Source organism: Carettochelys insculpta, chromosome 7 (genome assembly GCF_033958435.1).
Source record: "Carettochelys insculpta isolate YL-2023 chromosome 7, ASM3395843v1, whole genome shotgun sequence".
In the NCBI taxonomy this organism is placed as follows: domain Eukaryota; kingdom Metazoa; phylum Chordata; order Testudines; family Carettochelyidae; genus Carettochelys; species Carettochelys insculpta.
In genome coordinates, this window is record NC_134143.1 from 62,567,619 (window position 1) to 62,588,376 (window position 20,758).

At 42.5% G+C, this 20,758-nt stretch overlaps 1 protein-coding gene across 4 annotated transcripts in view; it reads right to left on the reverse strand.

Annotated features, from left to right (window-relative positions):
• The window catches only part of ATRNL1 (attractin like 1), a 1,060,182-nt gene extending 1,043,697 nt beyond the window's left edge, over positions 1-16,485 (reverse strand). For all 4 annotated transcript variants that reach the window (XM_074999076.1, XM_074999077.1, XM_074999078.1 and 1 more), the window contains exons 1-2: positions 16,468-16,485; positions 15,868-16,332 (exon numbers count right to left, since the gene is read on the reverse strand). In XM_074999076.1, coding sequence (XP_074855177.1) covers positions 15,868-16,169 — 302 coding nt within the window. In that variant the 5' untranslated portion in view covers positions 16,170-16,332; positions 16,468-16,485. The remainder of the gene's footprint in view (positions 1-15,867; positions 16,333-16,467) is intronic.
• Between the last annotated feature and the right edge of the window lie 4,273 nt (positions 16,486-20,758).

Genomic DNA, 20,758 nt, shown 5'->3' on the forward strand with positions numbered 1-20,758 from the left:
TAGAGCTTTCGGCCAAAGTAGTCATCTAGGCACTATGGGATATCCTCTGGAGACTAAAAGCTATGTCAACAGGAGGAATCCATCTTCACATCTGTCGCCACAAAATCATCTCTGGGCAGAGCTGTACGCCTCTCATAATTTTATCTGTGGTGACGCTTTTGAGTTTTACTACAAAAAGTCATTGGCACATGTCAGCGCTCTCATACTTCCTGTACAAAGAAAGAGATACTTTTTGCACTTTAAGTGGCAAGTGTACATGCCTTAAACCTCGCACCACATACCTTAAACCTGATTTAGGAGAGCAGATCATAAGCTTGCACTAGCATCCTATTGACTTTAAAACAGAATTTAAGTATGTTTCAGAACAGCTTTTAAAAACAAGGGGCTCGACCAATTCTATCACTGTTACAGTAAACTTTTTCTTTTTTAAATCTGATATTCAATCAGCTGGACTCTCAAATAACTGGCATAACCCTCAAACCCTGAGCCAGGATTCCACATCCCCTTCTTACTCCACCAGAGAGCAGAACTGAGCGCACAAGCAACTTCCTACCGCTCGGGGGGCTGGCCTGTTCAGCACCTGCCCTGTGTCCTGCAGACTGCAGGTGTGCTCAGTTGACCGGCTTCTCCACTCTCCCACCTTGTGTCCACCACCCAGAGTGGCACAGCCATGTGCAAGCCGTGTGTGCGGCACAGCCATGTGCAAGCCATGTGTGCGGCACAGCCACGTGCAAGGTAATGGGGCATCAACTGAGCAGGAGTCAGTGCTGGGAGGCAGTGGAGCTGAAATGTGTTATTGAGGGGCCACAGACCTCTGCTTGTGCCTCCCTCAGACACGATCTAGTAACCAGAATATCTGAACACCCAGCAACCTACTGGTCCTGGGGTTGCCGAATATTAAAGACTTCACTGTACTCACAAGCAGTGGTGTCTTATTCCACAAATGTCAAAAGTTCTATTCAAATTAAGGTCAGAAGAATTGGGCCTGTTATAATAGAAAATAACACACGAAACAATGTATTTGATCTGCTCTGCTTGAACCTCCCACAACTTCTACCACTCACAGAAAGGAATACTTTGCTCATTTTTCACCACTGTCTATCTATTCTACGTCTCAACCCTCTGCACTCTACAACCTGTTTATATCGGAATCATTAAAATGTTTTATCTGAATTGGAAAAGTTCCTGGGGACAGGACACTGACTTAATTGTCTACTATAAATCATGAAGCTATATAAATAAAGCAAATATTTTTTTAGGGAGTATTTGAAATGGCCATTTTGCCAAATGTCTTCCCTGCAAGCTGACATAGCACTCATCTTATTTGAACATAAATTTTAATGAGCCTGCTAGTTCTGGTCAGCCCTTTAACACCTGCAAGGCTGCTATGCTTGCTTTTCCATTTTCACTGGCTTAAACCAGCACAGATTCCTATGGGAAAAGAGCAACTGTTTTGAATCAGATGCAGAATTGCTGCTACCTACTTCTGTGAACTATCTGGTCATGTTCTTCCTGCCAGCAGCTCACCAGACTGCTCTGAGGGTATTCAGACACTGAATTCCCATGTGAACTGGTAAACTGGAGCACTGTTTTCTCCCTTGGCAAATTTTATGCACAAATGAGTTACTGTCACCAGTCTGCAAGGACACAAGAACTATGCCAGCTAATGTTGGACAATGTCTTCCAGTGGTGCAGACAGAAAATTATTCCGTAAATAACTTTTATCTGAAGTTTCAGCTACACTTATTTGGCTCTCTCTCAACAATATTTTAAAGTAATCTTTAACCAGATATTCAGACCTTTAACAAATATTAGAATTGGTACAAGGACAAGCATATCCTGAAGATATATCTGCAATTAATTTTTTTCTGCCTTTTGTAACCACATCTTGATCTAAGTCAATGTCTACTGCTCTCTGATGAAGCACATCTTTCAACAGATTTCAATGGACTCACTAACTCTCTTTACACAAGATTTCCGAAATTTTATTTTTGTTCCCCTACCAACACCAATTTGCATAACATTCAGCCTTCAGATTATAGACCAAAGTCTGTTCTCTGTTCCAGTGACACAAATGAGTAAGTTATTCTGTATTTACAATTGTCACCTGGCAAAATGTTTACATACACACACACACACACACACACACACACACACGTGTGCACTTCCATGCTCAGCCATCCTGAGGGTACAACAAATTGAGGCAAACACTTGAGTCCCAGGCCCAGCACACACAAGCCAGGAACAGCCATGTTCCCATATGTTTAAATCTATTTCTTAGTTATGCCTGGACTATTTTCCAAGAAAGATTTTCAACAGGATCTTTAAAAAAAAGGAAAAAAAAGCTTTTTGGTTATACCTAATATAAAGAATTAAATTAAATAAAAGATAACTTGCAAGAGAAAATATGTTTGTAAACATGATCCTATGCTCAAGAGAGACATCATTGCTTACTAAGATACATTTTATATACTTTAGCTTGTACAGGTTAAAGCTCTCTAATTTGGAACTCTCTTGTCCAGCAAACTCCGTCATCCAGCATGATTTTATTTAGATGGATGACCATTTACCATGGGTGTAGCCAATTTTCCCATGATCCCAAAAAGTTTATTTACAACCTACAAATCCTGGCTCTCAGTGTTCTGTGGCGTTAGTTGGCTGTGATTCACCTTAAATTTCTTCTAAGAGCCCAGTAAGGAGTGGAAGAGTTGCTAATGTGGCTGCACAGTATCGACCTCCTGTCATCCAGTAAATTCTCTCATTCAGCACCAGTCAGGTCCCAAGGGTGCTGGATGAGAGGAGTTCAGCCTGTACCAGCACTCCAAACCCCTATTCTGCAGCTCAGCCCATATATATTTTCCCAATTCTGCAGCTCAGCCTACATATATATATTCTAACAGAATTTAAACTTTGTTTTCATCACATGAGGATGTTGTCAAGGATTAATCTGTGGAACTCTTACTATTATGAAACAAAAATAAAACTAAAATGGAAATATTTGTGTCACTCAGTTTTAAAATACTTCCTTCTTCTTGGATTATTAGAAGGTAAACCTAGTCACCTGCTCTATCTTTTCTCTATACATAAGCATTGTTTTATGTATCAGTCACTTCCCAGTTTATGCTTTTGAGATGCAACCTTGACTCCACTAAGAGATCATTTACCTGCAACTTGAACTGGGTGTTAATCTCATTCCTCCTAACTACTTCTAACAAACTCAGTCTTTTCAACTGCTTATCATTGCAAGTACTTCCTAAAATCTAATCTGGGATCACACTATAAAAACTGAACTAACATCACAGGTTGGTCTACAATGGGAAACACTAAACTCCAATATACTGACTGATACATGAGCAAGGTTTACTGCTCCCAACTTAAAGACTGAATCTGGGGTGCTGGGTGCATCTCGAACATTTTGAAGAGTTCCTGCTCTCTGTTAATTGTGTTACTTCATCAAGTGGTTTTGTTTATTACTTGAATAGTTTCAAGTAGCACCCATTTGTGGTTTGGCATATTTGGTGTCACGAACAATTCATGGGGACATTTTAACAACAACAAATAGGGATGCAAGGAACCTCCTTTTGATGGGAGGAAGGGTAAACAGGCAAACAATAAAGATGGCTGTGAACCTCACACACAAATACATACAGTGGCATAGATCAAACTGCTTTATCTATACCCTATTTTAAAAAAATATCAACTAAGGTAATTACTTTTAAAAGTACAATCATGCAAAGATCATATATTTTGCAGCATGCAGGTAGTGAAAGCTAAGCTTACCAATACTTCAATACACAGTAGGAACCACTACAGTTTTCCAAATATGCAGCCAGCTATTAGGGTTACATTCACAAATCTCTCCCTATGGCCAGTGCATAAGATTTAGAAAGGATGAAATTCTATGTAGTGTTGATAAAGTATATTTCCAGTCCATTTCCTACCCAAACTGTCATAAAGAATCAACAGCCTGCATAAACACATTAGATAACACTAACGTCTGGATGAAACAAAAAAGTAGGTCACCGCAAACATCACTGGAATTAGTCAAAAATGAAAGAAGCCATTTGAAAGAGACAGGTTTAAAAAGTATGTGGCTTTCATAATATTTTGGTTATCTGTGTAAAAAGTTACAATATGCAACATACTTTTTTTAAATTGCATGTAGTTATTTTTTTCCAAAAGACAAAATACAATATATTCGCTAAATTAGATAAAAGCCAAATACTGAACACTGGGATAAATGATTGGACAACTTATTAAATATCTTTCAAAAACACCATCAATCCTATTAAGCTATAGAAAGGGCATATATCTAAAGTGTCCAGAGCAACCAAAATCTGTTTTAACAGCATATGAAAAGTGAGAATTAGCACAGGGGGAGAGAGACAAGGAGGAAAGCCAACTATCTACATCTTGGCTTGCAACTGACATTGCTAAGTAACCACAAATACAATCTTATAATTTTGAGAGCTGTTGAAAGCAATCATTACTTTAGAAAGTCAAAACTGCATATTCGTTAAAAACTATAGGAAAGCTTAGGATCCTACATCCTAATTTCTAGAACTCCCATAACTAACCATAACAGAAATCATTGGACTCTCACTGTTGCAAGGAGCTGATGCCCCACATCAACAAACTGACATACAAGTACAGTTAACTTAAGGCCCCGATTAGGAAAAGCACATATACTGTACCAGTAATGGCAGCAGAAGAATGTTCTGAATAAGCAAACACAAAAAGCACAAATACTTATATGCAAGTGTATATAGCTAGGAACAAAGAATGTAGCCCGCATTTAAAGGATGTGGGACACTCCACCACCAGAAGCATGAGGATAGGACCCAATCCCTGCTTTGGCCCTAGCACCCAAGGCCCCACAGACTAAACAGAGGCTGCATCAACACTATGAGATAAATTCAAATTCATTAATTTCAATTTTGTAATTCTGGAATTTGTAAGTTCGAATTTGACCATCCCCACTTCCCACATGGTCCTCACAAAGTCAACTCATTGCTGCCACACTCAAATTGGCTAACATTGACTGTTGCAGTAGTGCATTGTGGGAACCTATCCCCTCACCCCTGTAGCATTCTGGACATGGTCGCTGGTCTTTGACATCTTCCCACATTACATTTTCCTCATTCCTCTCCCAATCCCTGAAAATGTGCCAATCGCAGGAAATAATATAGGGACCCCCAAAGTCAGAAGGAAAAAAGCATAGAAAAGTCTAGGAAAAAAGATTTTTGACTTTCCCCTACACTACACAGATAATGCCAACGCCGTTGAGGTCAGTGAAATAACATGTACTGAACTCATAACACAAACAGGAATCTCAACTAGACACACACACATCCATGTTTCTTAGGGGGGTCAAGACATGAAAACAGATAGACATTAGCAAAAAGATTTCATAACTGAAATATAAAACCAGAAGGCATCTGCAATGGACAGCAAGCTCCTGAAAATACTTTTGACAGGATATGGGTGGGTGCTGTGGTCTGTGGCCAATGAAATATTCTTCCTCCGCCCCTGAATCTCTTAGCCCCCAAGGCAGACTTCGCCCCTGTCAGCAGCAAGCCCCTTAGCCGCTGGGGGGAGACTTCCCTCACCTTCTGGCAGCAGCAAGCCCTGCTATGGGCATGGGGGGCCAGCTGAGGTGGTCCTCCCCAAATATCTTAGCTGCCAGGGGAGACTTCCCTGAGCAGCAGCAAGCTCCTTAGCTGCCACAGGAGATCTCCCCCAGGCAGCAGCAAAACCCCTAGTATCTTAACCACCATGGGAGACTTCCCCCTGGCAGCAGCAAGCCCCAGTATGGGCATAGGGGACATTTAGTTGAGGGCACCAGCTGCTGTCCCACCACACCCCATGTCAACAAGGCTGTGGTAGTGGTTGTGCTTGCATAAGATGCCAAGAAACTTCTCTTCAGCAGTTTACATTTGTGTACAAATCCCATTCTCTTCCCCACAGGCGCCACACAGTCTGGGTCTTTCCCCATGCTCTGCCACAGCACATGGCCAGCTCTCAATCCAATAAAAAGATGTGCCTGCTGTTCAGTGCTGACCATGCTTCTAGGCGGTACCATGTCATAGATGGAGCCCTAAACACATGCAAAGGGCGGGAAAGATATTCGGGGGCTTGCTGCTGCGGGGAAGTCTCTGTAGGTAGCGCAGGCAGTGCAAAAAAAAAAGTGTAGCGACTGAGTCACAAATTCCTTGCACTGGCTGTGTGAATGGAGAGATGTGCTCACTGTGCTAACAGCAAAAGAAAGAAATACGTTCACCAGGCTCTCATACAAACATGGGCCCACAGCCTAAGGCTTGCTGCTCCCACTAGGAAATTCAGTCTTCCTGTTACTGGAGAGCAGCGACCAGAGTGGTGCAATGAAGGGCATTGTGGGTTTCATACGGGACACCTCTGGAGGCTAATAAATTAGATTTTAAGACATGGTGCTTCCACATTGGCATTTAATCAAACTTCTGAATTTGAGTTTGGTGCTATACCCGTCAGTTAACTGTGATTTTGTAATAGTGATATTAGTGCACCCTAAATCAAGCTAATGGTATTTACAGTCACATGGTAGTATCGAGCTAACTGCCTTAAATTCATCTTGTAGCATAGATGCACCCTGAGTATGGAGGTTCATTCCATTCATAAAACGACTGGTGTTGCTGACACAGGGCACCCCAAAGTATGAGGCTTAGTGTGGCTGCATTGATTCTGTCAGTAGGACAGTTTATTCTGCACACACCTCCCACAGGCCTCAGGGATGTGCCTGCAGTGGCACAGAGCTATCAGTTGGAAGATGCTCCATGTCTCTGCACCACTGGTGGTGGAGCCAGGGACCCCCAGCAGAGCGGGGTCTTAAAATCATTGTAGCAGGTGGGGCCAAGAGATGCACAGGGGTGGAGGGAGCACACAGGCCAATAGGTAGGGCTGGGAGCCACATGGCAGGGGAGACCCTCCTAGGAATATTTGAGGATTCGCATGGGTCCTAAGGTAAACTGAGTTTCAGAACCCTGGCTCAGACAAACACATTACTTCCATTCGCAGGAGGTATTTCCTGTTCACATCATCACCTGAAAGTGAACACATGTTCACATGGCACTGTCATACCCAAAATAACAAGATATTTACCTGCCAGATGCACTGAAGATTCATATACCCCTTCAGGTTTCAACCATTGTTCCGAAAGACATGTGTCCCGGCTAATAGATTGTCATTGAGCAGAAACCACCAAAGCAGTTTATCTCAGTCACATGCCACCCGCAGAAGGCTGATTGTCTTATTTTGCTAGTCTGTGTTCTGTGTTTTCCACATCAGAGTGCTGCTCTTCTAAGTTTAACGAAAGCATGAGCCACACCCAGTTCCTCAAATTTTAGGTCATTTTGAGTCTTAAACCTTGGGTCAAGTGCTATGGCAGTCTTTAGAAATGTCACTTTGGTACCTTCCTCGTGTTTTGTCAAACTTGCAGTGAAAATGTTCCTAAAGTGAACGTGTGCTAAGCCATGATCTGAAACTGCTACAACATGAAATATGACAGAATGCAAGTAAAACAGAGCAAGAGATACACATTTCTTCCCCACACCCTCAGGAGTTCAGTCACAAATAAGTTATGCATTGTTTGTTTTTTTTAAATGAGTATCACAAGCATGGAAGTCTGTCTTCTGGAATAGTAGCCAAAGTATGAAAGGCAATATAAATATAGAGTGTCTTCCAGTGTCAACTACAAAAAGCCCATAGCAATGCTTGTTCTCACTTCTGAAGACACTGTAAATGAGAAAGTGGGCAGCATTACTTCCTATATATGTAAACAGTCTGTCTTAGCGATTGACAGAAAAAGTAGGAGTTGAGTTGAGTTATAGGCTCTACAGTTTTACTGTTTGATTTCTGAGGGGCCATTTGTTAGTTGCACTTTCACTACAAAGAGATTGAGCTACAGAACTTGTCAGAGGGGAACTAAAAAATATTAATATTTGCCCTGCAAAATTATACAGAAGATTGTAATTAACTGGTATTCTCTTGTTCAGCAGTGTAATTAAAACAGATTAAGTATAATTAATTTTAATAATTAGTTATTCACTGAGTTCTGTGATCAATTAACAGCCCTGTTTACCACACAGTCACAACCAAAAAAAAACATATGTACCTGTACATTTAAAAAAAACAAACAAACCCGAAAACCTGTCATTTTAAAAAAGATTTTTTTTCCCCAGGAAAAGCAAAGATTTTGCGTAGATTCTATGTGTTTTGTACCAACAGATGTATTTTCTATGAATGATTTATGCTTCTGCCATTCAAAATAAAGATTTTTACTTATGTAATAAATTTTAAATCCTTACTTTAAATTCTAAAAGTCTAGCTTTAATAAACATTATAAACACTGTGCATAGTTATTCACACTGGAAATACACTCTGCAGGAGCAAACAAGAATTTTTCATTGCATTACACACAGCACATTATGGTATAACATTAAAATGCTCAAGTTGAAAAGGAACTATACTGAAAAACACCAAACTAAGAGTATCCACATATGATACTTTACTGGTTCCAGTTTCTGTTCATGACTTAGGTCGGGGTGAGCAAAGTGGGGGGCAGGCCCCTGAGGGGGGCACCAAATTTCATAAGGGGGGATATAGTACAATCAACTCCTGGGTCTCATGCTCATCTATCTCATTTAAAGTGTTGAAATATGTTACTGTTTTTATGCATGTGTATTCACATTTATACAGCAATTAATAAAGATTTTACATTTCACATACTTACCTTCTTACACATACCGAAAGGGATTTTTTTTTCCCCCCCACAATGAACATAGCCAAAATTTCCATCCGTTTGGATTACATTAGACAAGTTGGGGGAGCCCTGCCAATTGCAAAGCCCCACATAAAAAGTTTGCTCACCTCACTGTAGGTTATACTAGTGCAACTCATCTATTAAAATCCTATATGTGGACCCATTAATGAGAAAGGATATAGTTATACTCGTCAATTCAAGCAAAATACAGGCCCCACTGAAGATAATGAAAGCTTTGCAACAGATTTCAATGGAGCCAGGATTTTACCCATGGCCTATATTACAAGCTGTAGTGTTTTAAAAGGGTGTTTAAACAACAATCTAGGTCAAACAATGCCCACCCATATTACACATATAAAAAAATATTCCTTGCTTATATCCATTTATCTTACATCATTTCCTTACTGAAATTCAGTATATCTGGCCTTTTGAATGATACACTGTCCTATCTAATGCCACTTCAAGCAATGTGACCTGGAGTGTTTTAGACTTGAAAAAGGCTTTGTCCAAGCTAATAAAATATGATACTCATCTCAACATCGAGATTACAGAGTTGAATAGTAAGGAGCAAAAATGTAGGATGATTTACATAATATTCTACAAACTGTAAGGAAAATATGCAAAAGTTTATTCAGAAAGCTTGATTGGAATCATTTACAGAAAGGATGCAAAGAACTTGATTCCACTATAACGGCAACTGAAAAGGCTAACTTGGTACCAAGAAAATAAAAAAGGACACGTAACAGTTTTGAAGGGAAAAGTCAGGGACAAAAAACAAAAACCCTTATGGGGCCTGCATCTCTCAGCTCTTTACCAGAATCTGTTAAAATAAACCCAGGAATTTAAAGAGTAAATCAACTCAGTGGACATTATGAAAGCACCACTTAAATGAGAAGTATGAGAGTAAACAGGATTGAATGCCTCCTAGTGTTCAGGTACTCAAAAGACCTTTTATTCACAATTCTCCCCTATTATGCTTCAAGCTGTGCAGCTCATTCCGGCAGAGTTGAAAGAACCGTGCACAAGGAGATGTCGAAGTAGGAGTTTGTTTTTTGGACCTCACATCAACTTTTTTCAAAAAAAGAAATTAACCCTAAATTGCATACGCTGTGTTTCTCCTGACAGGCAAACAGAATGGGGTTTTTTCCAAACCATTTCAACACAACCACGCTTGCGTCACATGAATTAAAGTCTTGCTAAGATGCAACCTATTAGGTTCGAAGCCAGGTTAGAGGGCAGCTTTGTAGCCTCTGGGAAGCTTTATAGATGCTTACAGGATTCCTATTACCATAATACCTGAGCACCAAACTTGACTGAGCAAAGTAGTCTGGTGTTTCCAGCAAATGTTACAAGCCTAATAGTCCCTTTTAAAAAAATAGCATTGATCACGTACATTTTGAAACAGGAAACAAACATTAAAGTAAGTCTGACCCATGAAAGCTATTTACCCTAACTTGTGTTAGTCTTAGAAGGTGCCACAGGACTGCTTATTTTTATGAAGCTACAGACTAACACAGCTACCCTTCAGATACTAAAAGTAAAGTTTATTTTGAAAAAAATCCACCCTGTATCAAGACAATATTTTAAAGGAAGCAATGACACCAATAAAATTAAAATGTCAATACTGCCTAAACTATTTGTAAAATACTTCAGAGTCAGTGTAGTTGGAAATGGTAAAGTCCCCAGCACTGCTGCCACCACCATCTGCGATTAAATTTATTCATTATGTGTTAGCATTATCTTCACATCATGAAATGTCTACCTTTTGCCACAATTGGAAAAAAAAAAAAAAAAAAAGAGAGAGAGGCCTAGATCATGCAAACACCTAAAAAGGGACCTAGTGAGGGGGAAATTCAGTAAGGATTATCTTATAGAAACTCTCTTACATTATACTATCAGGGAAGGAGGCAGCAGTTAGTCCTTTCAGCTTCACAGGAAAAAGTCATTGTCTATGCAATCCAAATCTGACAAGTCAAGGCATCTGCAGAAGGCCTAGAACTTCTTCACTAATATACATCACTTCGTATGTGTCCAGACTCAAACCAACATTCATTACCAGGGACCCTCTCGGACTACCAGTCCTGGAACCTTTCCTTGCAACAAAGCCCGCTGCCAGCTTTGTCCACATATCTTCTCTGGAAAGACCATCACTGGACCTAACCAGGTTACTCACAGAATCACGGGCACTTTCTCATGCTCCTCTACTAACATCATATATGCCATCACGTGCCAACAATGCCCAGATGCTTTGTATATTGGACAGACTTCAACTCCCTTAGACAAAGGGTCAATAGGCACAAAACAGACATCAAAACACTCCACAAACCAGTTAGTCAACATTTTAATGGAATGGGGCATTCTGTCAATGACCTAAAGGTATGTGTTACCGAAAAGGAATTATCGCACCGTTTTGGAAAGAGAAACAGCCGAGCTGGCTTTTATATTCAAATTCGGCACATTAACACATGGTTTAAATCATGATGGGAACTTTCTGAGTCACTATAGGGGCTTGTCTGCATACTTGGCTCAATCTAATTCTTGACCTTCCCCCCCTACCCCTCCACTCTCTGATTTGCTCACCTTGATTATCTTTTTCTGATTTGTCCTCCTTGCTTACTGTTTTTGGTTCTCTGTGCCTTAAATATTGAGTCTGTTCTGGTCTGGCTGTGGTCTGAAGAAGTGGGTCTGTCCCACGAAAGCTCACCTAATAAGCCATTTTGCTAGTCTTTAAAGTGCTACTTGACTGCTTTTTGTTTTGTTAGTGTATAGACTAGCACGGCTTCCTCTGTTACTATTCTCCAGATGTTTGTGTCATTATTGATGAAGGAATCCTCTACGCTCCACCTATTCACTCCTGCCCTGAGCTCCCCAATATCTTTGCCCTGACTCTTGCACTCCTCTGTACACCCCCAACCCTCTGCTGAGCCCTTCCTCATATCCAAATCAGACTCATGCACCCCACATACACACATCAGCCTTCTGCCCTTCCTCACTTCCCGCACATCCTAGCCACTTACCCCGAGCCCCTTCTCATCCCCCAACCCTGACTCCTGAACTTCCCCACAATTCAGCCTTCTGCCATAAGCCCCTGCTCAGACCCCACCAGCCCTGACTGCTGCACCCCAAAACTCAAGCCCCTGCCCTGACTCCCACACCCCCACCTTGATCCTCACCCCACCCGGACACTCCCCAACCCCTTGCATGGAACCCTCCATACTTCACCCAACACAAATTTCTTACAGGTAGTGTACCACAGCTTCTCCACCCCTAAACTTCTGCAGTGAGAATCCCCTTGGGCAGAAGTTTGCAATACAACAGTACCTGAAGAAATCTGAGTTACTTTTACCCTGAAATTAAACACTGATACAACATTTAAAACCAAACCAATTGAATGTTTGGTCTAAACTAGCACATGCACTGTGACAGACAGTAGGCAGGGAATGGCACTTACTTAACCTCCAAGTCTGTAAAGTACTTAATAGACATGGATGTTTCTCCCCAGTGCTCCACTAAATGCTTTTCCATATACTACTATGTGCAGTATCTATCTAAACAAAAAAATTCAAGCTTCACTCAGTTGTGTTCTGTGCACAGTTCTTTGTTGCAGAGTAAAATACAGTGTTGATATATGAAGAGGAAGCAAATAATATATTTTTTTTAAAAATCTTGAGCTACCATCTTCGCCTGTTCACTTTAACAGTCTATGTTTCATCCATCCAAAAGCAACATTTAAAGAGCATTCTTACTCCTGTAACAGATTCCCTATAGGGAAAAAGCTAGGTTACCATGGAATCAGTCAATTAATTTTGACACCTGCTTACTAAGATTGATCAATCATCTTTGATGTTTCTCTGCTAGAGTGCTATTCCTCAATTTAGGGAAAAAAAACTCACATGAGAATTATTGGGCCCCAAGACTCCCTAGGGTCTTTTCCTTGTGTTAATGCTCTCAATGTTTGCTAATGCAAGTCACTCTTTCTCAGAGCTCACTACTTACAAAGCCTTTTCCAGGAAGGAAGGATTTCTTTCAAAGAAAGAGACATGTTTTTGTGTATTACACCTCATCTTAAAATCTCAATGTGCTTTCTACGTGTACCAGTGAGGATGAAATCAGTTAAAAGTTCATTTTTAACTTTGTACTCAGACTGTCTTCAAACTGTTGAAGCACTGATTCCATGTTAGAACAGAGGCGTGTTCAGTCAGAATTCTATAGTTCATAAACTTTTGTATGCAAACAGGATCAACCCTGTGCATTAATTTTAAATGCATACACAATAATCCAATATGCTTATCAATAAAAGTCTGCACTCTTGTTGTAACATCTACAATAAATTTTTATGGATTGGCGCAACAAACGTAAGTGATGTTGCAGACAGCTGTCACCTTCAAAGTGTCACTGAGAAATCTAACCAAGGGCTGCTCATGTCTGCAGCAGACAGTTCTGCTTCATAGGTGAATAGGACAATAATAGTTAGTTCCATTCTAACAAGAAAGCCAGTACCCTCCCCACAGCATGATCTCCACAACTCAGAAAGGCCTTCAAATGCCATGGCGGCAAGGCACAGTATATACTGTCTTCCCTATTCTACACCCATATTTCAGCTATCTATTCTAGATATTTACCATACACTTGCTCAGCACCATGTTAAATGTCATCGCTTTTAAGTCACTTACTAAGGGTAAAGATTTGTTGCCAGTGTCCTACCCAAATAATGGCTGATTTTATGCAGTCCCCAGCTTACAGTACTAGCCAAACTGTGTAAATCTTTATAAAGCTACACTACCACCCATCGTTTTAACACAATACGTTTTTCTTCTCAAAGAAAAGCTTTATGGTGTCCAATCTTGAGAACTTTTCCAGAACAGTATCTTTAAAAGAAGCTATCCTAAATAAGCAAAAAGCTAGCTCTGTAACAAAATCATAACATTGGCAGCAGTGATTAAAGATTTGCACCCTTGAATAGAGCAGATTGTAACAAAGGCATTTTGATATCACCAAAACTCTGAAGGGCCCAAGTCTTAAAATATTGTTCATTTAATTTAGGAACTGCTATCCTATAAACGTGAAACTAAACTTTCTTCTAGGTGGGGAGAGATTACTAGTATTCTGTTCTACTGGAATTGAACACAGTTCCATGAGGCAAAATTGTCATTTTCTTCCCATCAAGTTCACCTAACAAATGCAACTGATGTACACAAACAAATGCTTCATTACCAGAAAAATCAAGGAAATCCCTTTAAGGGCTAATGCCTAAAGGCACTTAGTGTCATCGTTTTTAGGAACCCATCAGAGAATATATTCATTAATTACTAGCTTTGAAATTTAATCAAAACATCAAAGTCTGACCTAGCCTGGTACGACTAGGATATGTTGTGACTGGCATCAAACTACAGGATATACATAATCCCTAAGAATTAAGGCATTCCTGGCTCTACAAGCATGTTTATTGCTGATCATACTCACAAAAAGATCCACAGAGGCTACCCCTCCTGTCATTCACAATCCTCCTGACAATTAGCCCATGATTCCAAGGTTACTAACCAATTACAAAACCCATTTCTTCACACACGTGCTTGTCAATTTTAACTGTAGTTTGCATGGAGATGAAATGTCTTAATATGTCCAGCTGTCATATTTGCCCTCTCTTTCCAAGTCAGCCAAAATATCACTAATGAAACAAATACAAAAACATCAAGTTTTCATGAAAATTCTGTTCTTTTCAGAGCGGGTACAGCACTTTAGCCAACATATCTCGTAACTTTCCTTAAATGAACTCAAGTGACTTGTTTGCTGGGAAGTCAGTTCCTTTTTCTCACCTGCACTCAGAAAATGTTTTTTAAATAAATATTCACAATTGTTAAAGATAACACCAAAGCCATCCTGTTCAGGTTTAATTTGCCAAGAGAGAAAAAACACTTACCCAATACTAAACAGATTTTAAATAATTTAGGTCACAGTATTCATTCTTTAAATTCCCCTTGAATACATAACTTGGGATGTTGCCCCTTTCAATTAGCTATCAAGCACACTATTGTTACTTATATATTATATGCCACTTCTCAGTAATAGATCTCAAAGCAATTCATAAGAAAGAGCAAGTAGTTTAGCCATGTGTGATGCACAAAAAAAAAAAAAAACAGAGGTTAAGTGATTTGTCAAAGGTCATACCACAAATAAGTGGGCAACTGGAAGCAGAACATTGGTCATCTCACAGAGCCTAGTAACTTATCCTCTGAGTTATGCCAACTTCCTTTTAAGTGAGCTTAGAGAAGGAGCAAGAGTGACAGCACTAGAAATTCATTCTTCCCTGATTTACCTATTCAGTGGATACAATGGACCACATCAGCACAGATTTTGCCCACACTGTCCAGTCAGCATCTATCGGTTCACTTTCAGGAATGAAAACATACATAGTTCAGCCTCTTTAGTTCCTTTAGTCCTTGCAAATAGGATTTCATAATTAAGTATCACCACACTAACACCACCTCCCCTTCCTACAGAACCACAATTAACCAGTATTAGACTAATAGGCCTACCTCTCTGTCACTATATTATATTGCTCAACATATATATGATGCTAGGTGTGCATTAATTAATTGCCTGTTGTTTTATAGAACTTAAAAGAAGGCTGGTGGGAAGAGAAGTGGGCTGTGAGAAGGATTTTACTTCCCTGAAAGTAAGTCATTCAAATGGATATTTTTTCTTACTTTCCGTAATGCAGCCCCTTGAAATACATGTCAATTTCTAAAAGGTCCCAGAGGGGACAGCAGTCACACAGCCTTATTTGATTCTTCCTGCCCTTTTTAGCTAAGATCAAGCATTAGACACTATTCCCTTAACCTGTGTATTATGTAATTTTAACATTAATTATCATATTTTTTTCCATCTGCAGTCATCAGTTCAATCACCAGGAGGAAGAATGAACTTCTGTAGGGTGGGCCGGGCCTCCTGCATCTTCAACTCCTGAAGCTACTTTAGTTACACCACCACAAAAATCATGCCAGGCAGACTTCCTTGCAGGAGAGCGTTGGGGTGGGGGGAAGGGGAAATGATCATGCTAAACAGAGACTTACTTGAACCTGCCCTGGCAATGCTGGCACTGATCTCCTACCCAGCCCTGGTCACAGAGGCAGGTGGAGTTGACACACCGTCCGGAGAAGCAGGAGGTCCTCTCGCAGGGTTTGGACTGGGACACCTGGGCATAGAGCACCAGGTACAGGACACCGTAGAAAAGTAGCCAGCTGTTCACATCCAGCAGCGCGGCGGCGGAGCAGCAGGAGGAGGAGGCAGCAGCGGGTCTCCAGACCCCGTGAGGCGCAGCAGCAGCAGCAGCAGGGGAACCTGCCCCCCTCCGCCAGGCGCTCCCCACATCCATCTTCGCCGCCGGACGCGCGGAGCCAGCACAGCCACTCCACCGGGCGGCTCGCTACGGATCGCCGACAGCTGGGAAAGCGGCCCCCCTCCCCGCGCAGGACGGAGGGAGGCTGCGGGCGGCCCCCACCCGCCGCCGCCGCCGCCGCCGCCGCCGGGAGACCGTCCTGGGGAGAATTAATCCAGTCAGGGCGAGCCAGAGCCGGCAGCCGTGAGGTAGAGCCCGGCCCCCGCCGCCCCGCTACCCCTCCTCCCCTGGGGGTGCGGGGGGGGGGTGCTCGTGACCGTGCGGTTGCGCCTACCTCTCCCCTGATAACGGGACTCTCTCCCCCAGCCGCAGCCGCCACCGCCACCGCCGCCGCTCGCCTCAGCTGGGGACTGCAAGCTGCCGAGCGCAGGAGCGGGCGAGCGCGGGGGGGATTCAGGTGTAAGCGAGGCGCTCTTATCCCCGCCCCCTCCGCGCCCCGCGCCGCGACTGGGACGGGTTAGCGGCCGGCCGCTGTCCCAGCTGACAGTTCCCGAGCAGCCATTTTCCAGGGTAATCTCCGCTCAGCGCCGCCTGGCCGGTCGGACGCCTCCCGCCCCCTTCCTGCTGGCGCGGCGCGGGGCCGTCCCTCGTTCCGCCAGGCCCGTCGCGCGAGCCAGAGCCCAGACTTCCACCCTCAGCCTCGCGGACGGGCGGGCGCGAGCGCGCGCCTCAAGCCCCAGCCCAGGATGCTGCTGCTGCTGCTGCTGCTCTGCGAGGGACGCGAGCTCACAGCCCCCACTGCAGAAGGGGATTCTGGCACAGTAGCCTGCAGGCAGCTCTCTTGTCGCGCGACCCCCCTCCCCCCCCCCCCCCCCCCCCCCCCCCCAGGAGGTAACTAAACCTGTGCTGGTGGGCAACAGAAATCCCTCCCCTCCCTGCTAAAGAAAGGGCTGAGGTTGCAATGCTCTCTCCCCACCCACCCGGCTCCTGCTGCAGCTGCTTCACAGGAGAGACAATCAGACTAGCCCCAGAAAGAGAGCTGAGCATGTGCAGGCGACGAGCCCCTTAAAGGCGCAGCACGTTGCTCGGTTTGCACGAGGTAGGGACCGGGCAGGTGTGTGGGCTCGTTAACCCAACGCGTGAAAGAGTCTTCCCAACCTTCAGAGCCTTTCAACGCGTGTTTCCGACCCCTGTGACACACGGAAGGAAAAACCACAGTGTGGTTTGGCTTTATTGCAGTGGGACCTGCCTTGTTGAAGGCGATTTTGCTTCTGCCATCCAGGACAAATCGCTGGATAGGAGGAAAGTCCTTTCTGGTTCCAACACCAGCGTTTAAAGCTGTAAAGCAGCAATTACACGAAATAGCAAGTACCATGACCTCCTGGGTATTACTGTAATTTTACTGCATTCTTATCATCACGCATTTTTCTAGAATGCCTTCAAAATAATCACCCACCAAGTGCAGAATGGCTGCAATTTATCATTCATCGTCTCACCAGCACTCCATCTCTCTTCCATATTCCAAACTTATGCGCAGCTGCAACAGTTGCTTGTAATTGATTTATTTAAAACGACCTAATTTCTTTCCATTCTCATCCTGTGTAATTTCCTACTGGAAGTTACACTGCCCTGAAGCCTGTGAAGAGCCATATTAATCCCTGGGACCCTGGTTTAAAGTGTGATATTTCTCCATCCTGCAACCCTCAAAATGGAGTTTTATGCCATTTCTCCTTTCTGAAGACTTTCAGCATTCTCTTCTGCCACTGAAAAGTCTCCAACTTGTAGAGCCTAAAATCATAATACTGTTTTCCTGTTTTAACTTCTGAACCTACTTCATTTTCACCAGCATTCACTAATTGCCACCAACCTTCTTGGTGAAAACTGAAACAAAGTTGTCCTTCAGCACCTCTGCCATTTCCATATTTTCTGTTATTCTTTTTTGCTCTTCACCAAGTAACCTTCCTAGCCTGTCCTTGGTTCTCCTCTTGCTTCTAATATGCTTATGGAATGTTATTGGCTTTTTTTAAGCCGGTATATTTCCAGCTAATTTGAGCCCATTTTGTGCCTTGGCCTTTCTAGTTTTGCCCCTACATACTTTTGTTGTTGTATTTTTTCCTTTTCCTCCTTTGTAACTTGACCTAGTTTCCACTTTTTGTAGCACTTCTTTTATATTTTGAGATCATTGGAGATCTTCTGGTTAAGCCAGAACAATCTCTTGCCACACACCCTATCTTTCATCTTGCTATTTATCCATAAAAAGAGAAGAACAAACAATGATAACCTTCTGAAACCTCTGTGCAAACTCTGAGAATTTATGATGTAGAATCACAGAATTGTAGGACTGAAAGGCTTCTCAGGAGATCCTGTAGTCCAGTCTCCTATACTCAAGGCAATACAAAAGGCATGTAAACAATGTTTGATGTAAAGAAAATTTTGTGAAAGGTGAACCAATTTATTATTTAGTATTTTGAAAGAGATAAACCTGAGTGGCAAACTTAATTTCTCAAATTAGATACAAATCTGAACTTTCCAAAAATTCAGTAACATTCTTATTTGTTTTTCTGGCTTTGCCCATGAAAGAGACTGGGCCATCTTTTCTTGAATCAAACACTGACCTGAATTCTCTCCAAAATTCAGCAGACCAAAATGATCCCACTGCTCAGCATAATAGAAAGACACCCTGAAAAAATAAAACCTTATATGAGAAGCCTTGTATGAGGCCTGAACTAAAGTAATGATCAAAGCTTTGCTGCTATAAAGCAAGGTGACTTGGAAGCAAGAGGCAAGTCCTGCTCAGAGACCCTAGAAAGAGTAGAGCTGGTATTACAAAAGCACAAACATATTACCAAGAAGAACTGGGCATAGGACACTCCCACAAATGTATTCCGGAAGTCTGGCGCTGGAACACGCCAACACCAACCACTGTTAAACATCTCTCTTTGCCTGCCTCTGGCCCCAGTATAACAGAACACGCTGGCCTCTCTAAGATCAGAATGACAGTATGATGTTTTGATGGATGGAAAAAAAAAAGTCAGACGGGAAATACCTAACTTTTTATGTTGATTAATGTCTCTTTCTAGCCTACGGAAGAACAGAAGGTCTTGCTATTCATTGAGCTGATCCACTAGAGTCTGTGGAATGCTAGTACTGTGCTTTTTCTGCAATAAATCTTGCTGGTTACCATTGTACCTTAACAGATCTTGTGGTCATTGGGCAGTTCGTTCAAGATATGATGTTCCAGCTACCTTTGCAGAGCTGGGATGGTATACAGAGGGAACACGCTCAGCCATGCAAAGCACAGACACATTTTTTGCCTAAGACTGGGTGGGCTTCAAACCAGGAATCCCTGGCACACAGCATGAAATGCACCTGATGCACCATCAGGTACTCAGCCTAGCAGTTCATAGGAGAAGCGATTCCCTGCACATCCAGTTCCACTGATGGCACAGGAATAGTATAGGCAGGGGCAAAGGCTTCCATACAATTTTACTGCTCCATGTAGACATGCCTACAGTCTACACAGACTATGTTGGACATTCACAAACTTTGCTGGTTAGAACACAGGCAGCATGTGACTCAAGATCGTCTGCTGAAGGCTGTGCTTTATAGCCAATTTGAGAATTACCTGCAATGCAGAGAGAAGTCTACACTCCAATACAGCCACAAGACCAGGTAAGGCCTCAAGAAATTCAGCATTCCCACTGACAACTGGAAAAATCCTTACCAGAAGTGTTCAAGCTGGAGAAGTTGGGTAAGATTGGCTTAGTGACTCTGGACAGGTCTTGGAGAGCCCAGGCTGAGGCCCACAAATGACCCAGGAAGTGGAGTATGTGTCAACTTATATTTGGTGAGTGGACCTCTAGTCTCTGTGAGAGGGTTTGCCACTTGCACCTCGGGCTTATTTCCCATATCACTCTTAAGCCCTATTGGCAGGCTGACTTTGTCACATCTCCTTTTATCTGTCAAGATGCTGGATGGCCATATAGGAGCCCCAACCAAGATGAGGGTTCCATTGTGTTACACAGTGTTTTGAGAGGGGTGAGAAAGAAAAAAAAAAAAGAGGAGCCAGTACTCAACCATGGGGCTAGTGGGGTCCTGCTGCCACCCAGCTGGGGATACCACAGCTGGGGCTGCTGAGGTGCCAGTATTCAGTACCAACAGAAGAAAAGCACTGGTGCTACGTACATATACATAAAGACATTCACTGGCTTGAAAAACCTATAGTCTTAATAGACGAGACAGATGGGAGGGGAAACAGAGGTTGAGAGAGAAAGGGTTTTGCCACCAGCAGGGCAGAGAGATGAACAGAACATGAGCCTCTGGACTGAGTCAAGGGCTCCATTCATGTGACCACACTGCCCACTAACCAACCCTAGATAGATTTTTTTTTCTGATTCAGGTCTGTTTCTCCTTTATTAAAAAATTGTTCTTTGTATGGGGTTTGTAATAAATCAGAAAGCTCATGCAATGTGTGAGCAAATGGAACATATGCCACTGCTTTATACTTCAGGAAGAAGCTCAGTCTGAATGAAAGTTGAACAATCTGTTAATTGTGCCAAATTAAATGTCATTAAGGCTACTGAACAACTGTCTTCTGTTAAGGAGAGCTAAGAGACCAACAACTG